Source organism: Limulus polyphemus, unplaced genomic scaffold (genome assembly GCF_000517525.1).
Source record: "Limulus polyphemus unplaced genomic scaffold, Limulus_polyphemus-2.1.2 Scaffold2, whole genome shotgun sequence".
Taxonomy (NCBI): Eukaryota; Metazoa; Arthropoda; class Merostomata; order Xiphosura; family Limulidae; genus Limulus; species Limulus polyphemus.
This window is the reverse complement of record NW_013665612.1, coordinates 2,969,597-2,977,405: the sequence shown is the minus strand read 5'-3', so window position 1 is coordinate 2,977,405 and position 7,809 is coordinate 2,969,597. Positions and strand designations below refer to the sequence as shown.

The 7,809-nt window shown below is 31.0% G+C and overlaps 1 protein-coding gene across 1 annotated transcript in view; it reads right to left on the bottom strand.

Annotated features, from left to right (window-relative positions):
• Positions 1–6,025: 6,025 nt before the first annotated feature.
• Positions 6,026–7,809, bottom strand: part of LOC106466847 (fasciclin-2-like) — a 103,199-nt gene continuing 101,415 nt past the window's right edge. Inside the window, exon 16 of the mRNA XM_013927188.2 lies at positions 6,026–6,550. Coding sequence (XP_013782642.1) covers positions 6,463–6,550 — 88 coding nt within the window. The 3' untranslated portion in view covers positions 6,026–6,462. The remainder of the gene's footprint in view (positions 6,551–7,809) is intronic.

Below are 7,809 nucleotides of genomic sequence, written 5' to 3'. Positions count from 1 at the left end.
AGCATGTTTGGTGGGACGGGGATCTATCAAATGTTAATTTGTAGCTTGCACAACTTAAAGTTTGGGATCCATCCTACTTTAATCCACAAATCGCACACCAAAAAGGGTGGACCGAACTCATCTGAGGTTAATTTACAACTCGCAAATCTTAAAAAAACTGGGATAAATTCATGATTAATCCACAGTTTCCATATCATAACGATTAGGATTCGGGTAAAATTAGTCCAAAAGTTGCATAAAATGCTGGTTTCATCTAATAGTAATCAACATTTTTCACGCCATAAATAACAAGATTAATCCAGGTTAAGACTAATCCAGTCTGCACACTTTACAGATTTAGGTTAGTTCACAAATTCAGCAGCTAAATGAGGCACATCTATCAAATCCCAAAAGGTTAAGCTAACGTTTAACAAAACTTATTTTATAAATGTAAGCTTTGTTATGAATTTACAGTTATTTTCATAACTGTTGACGTTATTGTCTGAAGGAGTTATGTAGTTTTATTTGATAACATTTTTATGCCAACAGTAACAAGCACAGACGGCGTTAGTGAGGGTAAAGGGCAAAAGAAACATTTGCCCTACCCCTTAGCAATCATCATGGGGCCCTCAAATCTTATTCATATTCACACAAAAAAACTACAGAGTTATCCATTATTAAGCAGTTGGAAATGCAGTTGTATCTTGTCGCTTATGGCTGCTGAGTAATTTCACTAATTGACAAGTGACATACATAAAAGGTTGTTTTCCTTTTCATTTCAGTAGCGACATCCGGTTGCTTCAAAGCACCCTCCTCACTGTAGCATGCTTATTAGCAGTTGAAGATTATATATTACTCATTATAGGCTGTTTGTGCACACAAATAGATTTGAAATGTTTACCAAACATGATTATAATACTTCTATGTGACGAAGATTATTTCTAAACATTTTCTACATTCGTTGTGGCTTGTATCTAAAAGAAATTTTCTGTTTCCATACGCACTGCAATAATAACTTATACATATTTGCACGTGCTTGCATCACGCACGCTATGCACCACCCTGTCTGCTAGAGCTGACTTATTCTTGATAGGGAGCGCACGTGACGTGTTATTGCAGCCCGGCCAAAACTCTGACGATTGTTGAACGCAGCAATAAAAATTTATTCAATATTTTGAAAACTTTCAAAATCGAGTGTTTGAAATTTTATTGTATTAGATTAATGATATAGTGCAGTTTTGTTATTTTAAGTGCATTACAATTTATTTCATCTTGCAAAAATTAATTGACACAAGCACTGCATTTGTTTGTCATGTTCCTTGCTGCCAAATTAGCAGTTGTGACCTTGAGCCTGTAGTAGGTTTATTTCAGCAAAATCAAGGACAACGCCCGCGTCAACTGAATATCCAGACAATCCGTACTGTTGCCGGGGTTTTACAAAACGTCAATAAGTGTTGTGCGCAAAGCCCAGTCACGGCAGTCTTTGACGTCATTTCCGAAATGATTTTCCTTTTTAAACTATGGGATTCGTCAGACAAGGATACAAAATAATTTATATGATAAAATAAAAGTTGAAAAAACAACAACTGCGAAATATAATTATTTTCTTACACGCACACATTGTTTCGTGATTAAAAATATTTTCCCAACTTCACGTATATCTTATACGCAGCGAATCACTTGTGTTTTATTTCTTTATCGGTCAAATCATATGCTATTATTTTTGTTCTTGAACTATTAAAGATAATAGGATTTTGAATAAACAAAAAGCTTGAACATTGGAAGGAAATCGAAACGCGTATTCGTCACAATTAAAACAGAAATAAAGAGCCCTCAAACTGAAGTATCCCAAAAAAACAAAAAACTCTCACCACCAGGGGGTGAGGCGCGCACACACACGACTGTTTATGTTACACATAACGATACATTACAGAGCTTGTGAATTATACGTTGCGTCTTGAGCAGAAGGTAAGGTAAACAAAATGTCTACAAGTATAAAAACAGTCGGTTTCAGATCCAGTTTAACTCATACTTATTGTTTTCACAAGTTTTGCTTATATTATCATATTATATATTAATTTAATAGTATTCACATTCCCAAATTAACATCTCATAAGTTTCAATTTTGTTAAGCGTTAGAAAATATTAATAATAAATATTTAATTTATCAATCAATCAATCCACGTTATCTTCTTTCAGTACATTTACACCCTACTGATTTGTTTCGTTCCTAAGTCAGTAAGTTTATATGGTAGTTCATTCTACTTTTAGTCACTATACACCATTATATAATCATTCATCGATCGGCCTGTCTCTTTTATCAAGTCATTCATTCTTCAGAGTATCTGTCCATCTTCCACCAGTTCTTACTATATACTAATCATGCATTGCAACTGTTGAGCTTAATCATCCACCTGTTTTTACGGACCAGTTTGCTCTTCATCATTTTGTTCACCTGATTGTAACCGGGCATCATTTATTGTTTATGTTGAAACAGCTTTGGATTATTTGATCCATTCACCATAAGTCAGTTTTTTAAAGTAAAAAAAAACACACAAACTTATCATCACATATGAAGGATTTACAAAGAAAAAAAAATTTAAGCCGTCCCTCGCCTTTTTACTTATTTTAGTGTTACTATCTCTACAGTTTTATTTTAAGCATCTGAAATGAACATAAATTCATGCGTAATATTGTGTAACAGAGCTTAGAATAATAAAACAAGGCTTTTTGTGTTGTTTCAGGTAGTAAGATTACGATTTTACCTCACACACACTGATATATATATGTTTTTACTAATCCCCCTTTCTCTGTTTGGCAAATACTAATTTTTTTGAAGAACTAACTAATTTGATTTTGATGCTTCATTGGTTATCCTTAATGAGCCAGATGACCTCCATTCATTTTATCTTTGTCATGAATTTGTAGCCTACATTCCAAGTTTGATTGAAACGATTTGCAAAACAATTCTGGTTGTCTTAAAATGTGTTTTGTATAACTGGACTTCCTTCTTCTTTACTATGTTTTTCATACCAACGTTGCTATTATGCATAGAAGTTTTTTATACTAAATATACTTGTATATTAAAGGACATATAAAAAAACTGAAACTTTTTTCAATAACAGTCCTAGGAATACAAATTTTATACCTAAAATATTCATATGAAATAATACACTGCTGCATTATAATTATTATATATGTATATATATATATATATTGTGGAACTTCACTTTACAAAAAAGTTAATTTTTTATAATCAAATAAATGCTCATAATATCACTTGGTATATCAACCTCAACATTTTGATAAAATATGAATCTTTAGTGCATTTTTGAAATATTTAGATAATGGTATTTTGTGTTATAAAAACAGCAAACATAGTGATGCAATTAAGTATCAATGTTACTCACAAAACACTTAAGTTATTTGTTTTCAGTTCTGAGGTGTGATTGCAACCTAATATTATTCCAATGTCAAGTAGGTCTAGAACATTATTACCTACAAGGTAATATTACTGGAGTATTATATTTTATTGATTTTTACCAGAGTGTCATTTTTATACATGTGATTGAGGTGGAACATTTTGAAGTTATTTCAGGCTCTAATTCAATGGTGCACAACTTTACTTTGGAGGAGGGCCAGATTTGGTGAAGGCTGAAACCTGCAAGGCAAAATTGAATGTGTTTTGGAAATTTTAAAGTTTTATTCATGACTTTGGTCTATTAGTGAAAATATGCTATAGAATGTTACTAACAAAATAAATAACTCACTTAAAAAAATGGTGTGTGGACATTGTATTTATTTTCACTAAATAATTGAAAAGAAGCTATAAATATAAGAAAATGAATGTTTACAGAATTAATTATGATTTTTAACGTTAGGGTCTATTTTAACACATTTTATGAAGAAACAAGACCAGACAAAAGTCTATAGTTCAGCAGGAAATAACAGAACGTTTATATCTTTTTACACAGACCATTTTTTTAAGTTTATAATATTAAAATGTTTAAGCTCCAGATTAAAGCAGTTAGCAGACCATATGTTGTGCACCACTGCTCTACTTGTTTAATCATACAAGTAAAAACACAAACTTAAGACACGTGTTTTATTTCCTTTCATGCACATGTACATAATACAGTAGGCCTGGCAACAGTTTATATAAACTTACAAACATAGACAAAAAAGAGATTTCCAAAAAAACAAATTAAGGACTTTCCTAACGAGGCACATCTGTTGAGGCATGCTGCTGTAGTAAACAGTGGGTTTCTTCTCTAAGAAAGTATGACAACAGGACAAGGAGAACTTCCTATTAAACACGAAAAGCTTAAAGCCTACAATTGATTCATTATATCACATTGGACAAACAATGAATTGAAAAATGGATAACATTACACTTGCTGAAAGTTACAGTACATTCAGTGGCTTCCAACAATAACAGTTCAAACATGGAGTACATTTGTATCAGCTAAGCTTACCTTAATCCTAAAAACAGAGCTTATGAAAGATTCCTGAAAATCATTTATTGTAGCTTTAAGTTGACAAAGTAAACATTACAGGTATATAACCTGCATCAAAGTCATTTTATTCACAATACACCTATTTAAGTTAACCTCACTAACCAAGTCTGTAATATTGTTCAGAATCAAGTTTTAAAAAATGTGCTGTTACTTAGTAACATGCATTTGCTATCAGCTTATCAAATGTTATTAACACTACTTTTTTTACCAAAGCGGTTTTAAATATTGAACACTGTTACTTAATCAGTAAAAAATCTTGCTTTTTTTTGTCATAAAGAGGACCATTGGAATATTTTCTATTTTAATTTATTCTGACATTGTAGTACTACATTCAGAAACATAACTTGATATTATGCTTCAAAATGAGCCTACTGTTACTGAAGTGTTCATAATAGCGTAATTTATGGTTATCTCTCCATGCAGTACAAACTTTGAGAGAAGGAGCATATAGGGTTTAAACGTCATCACTTTTTAAGCTCAACAATCAATCTGACACATCTTTAAAGGAATGATGGACAACCCATCCATATGTTGGAATGAAAACAATCTTATAGTATTCAAGTTTACAACACACACCAACAGCTGTTTATTCATTTTCGTTTCTTAAATACAACAGTTATAGCTGCTAACCGTAATTGATTAAATCCCACGAGCAAGAAAAAATCAGTGTTGTATATTCCCAAGACTTCCTCACTTAGTTCAAATTTATTATGGAAATTATTCTGAGATAGTTGTTCTAGCTACTTCAAATTTGAGCAAGAGCAACATTCAACTTCAGTTTTTACTTCTGCTGTGGTTAACCAATAATATATATATATATATATATATATATATATGTCAGTTTTTGTTGTGTGTTTGATCACATCAAGACTAGAGTACTGGGCCTCTGAAAAGTGAGCAAAGGTACACTTCCATTTACATATATGGAATAATTCTGTTGCTACTTAATGTTAATAAAAATAAAAACAAAATCTCACATGTTACAGTTACTTTTGTTGCAATACTAATAAGTGTAGGTAGCAGATCTTTCATATACAAACATTGAAATACATGTACTAGTTGGTTAAAGCTGAAGTGAAAGATACATGTACAACATCCAAATGACCAAATATTCGAATTACTAGTTTTACATTCAATCTATTAAAGAATTCTTAAGATTTTTATTTATTTAACCCCAACCAGAAACACAGATACAATACTAATTACACTGTATTTTTTTCCAATAACTAAACTAAAAAATAAAAAATATGAGCAATATTTAGTTATTTTAGTAATGTGTCAAAATATTTTTTTCCTCTGAAATGAAACATAACACAACATTATTCAACAGAGCTTGGTGACTTAATTTTGTTTGTTTTTTGTACAAAAATTCAAAATAATCTAAAAAATATGCATGAGAATGAATTAAAAAAATGCAGAACTGTCTACAAAACACTTAATACTTTTTTCTTACAATGAACGAAACTTGAAAATAACAATTACAGAAAATATGAAATGATGAACACCAGCTTAGAAATTTTATATTTTGCAATCACAACTGTTGAGTGGGAGTTAAACTTGAAAAACCAGCAAACTTGCATCCTACAAATTTGTGAAAAAAAAAAAAGAAGAATGAAAAAGAACTCCTTAATCCAATGTATTAAGCCTTAGAGGACGACGTGTACTACACTAGTAACAATAGCACCAGTCGTAGAAAGTTCAAAGTGGCCCACTTACATGGATTACGAAGTTCAATCACATACAACTGGTCAACAACAAAAACTACATTTTTTTTTACAACATTTCAAGTACTATACGGCCACTAAGCAAAACTGTTTTGGTTTCTTTTTTCTTGCGCCAGTGAGTGCAAAAAGTGGTTAATTCTTTTATTGTAAAATTATAAAAACTGTATTTTACAAAACATAGCATGTGGCCTCCAGTAAACAATTAGACTAAAAATGTTGCTTTCACTTCTTCTGTAAAGCTTTTACACTGCACTATCTTTAGGCAAGCTTGTTTTTGATCCTTTTAGTGATTGGTTTTTGTCATTCTCTTCTATCTTGCCTTCTTTCTCACTGTTAAATAGAAATAAGAGAATAATTTTCTAAGTATATAATAACATATGAGAATTATGCTAAATGAGGAATTTATTTGATCAGATTTCTGCATGTGAAAAATGGGTCATATGCACCCAAAAACTGACAAATGGAACACACAAGTATGTTTGATGTTAAAATAACAATTATGATTTAAGAAAGAGCATCTTTCACAGAATATTATTTTTTTTACTTATATTAAATGCAACTGACAGTTCTATTAAAATTTCACCAAGTTTATATCAAAACATAATCATCAACTGCGTAGTATTGTAGAGGAACGTTTCAGTTGTGGTTTTGTCTTCAGTCTATAAACTTTAAGAAAAATGTTTATCACTTCTTCCAACGTTTACTTACAATTCCAACTTCTCATGCATTTACAGCAATGACTGGCTAAGAATTCTCTACTAATCATAACAAATCTTTAGATATTAAAACAAAAGGGCTTACATGGTGTAAAATACCAATTAATGTTTTTCAACTTAATACGATATTTTGTTCATTTCCATCTTCAAAAATTACACCATTGCTTTGGATCTATTTCTTAAAAAAAAAAAAAGTTTACCTCAATCTAGAATGTAAATCCCCTCATATATAATTCATTCATTCATTCTAATAAGATGATAAACTGGTAAGTCTTGCTTACCTGGGAATGTTAGTATCCTAACAGGGCATAAAATAAATACTTTAAAACTGTAGGTCAAATGTACAATGTGAAGGCAGTCATCACTGGTACTGGTTTTTAAAGACCTATAACTTCCAACTCTATCACACTATTGTTCTAAAATAACACTAAGTAAAGCCACCAGTGCTTTTAATTTTACTTTAATATCTTGTATGAAATTTATATCAAATTTTTAGCATTACCACTACAATCAACTAAAAATCAAGCCTCAAATTATTCCATCTTGCTTTTAATTTTTTTCCATAGATTCTTTTGAAACAACTTGTGGAGTTGTTTTTTTTAGACATAACAGAACCACAACCAGCAGTAACAGTACTTGATTTCATTTTCAGTTTTGGGTTATTAATTTTCTTCTTTGCAACATAAGATTTTGTAGAGATGCAAGCTGTCAATTTTTCTTTTTTCGTGAATTACAAACACAGAGAAAAATTGCTATTCCTTCTTGAGCTGTGGAGGTCTAATGTAAATATACACCTGGAAAAAAGTTAAGCACCCCCGTGTTTTTTCAAGTGATTCAGATTCGACGTTCTTGTGACTGATTATAAATTACCAT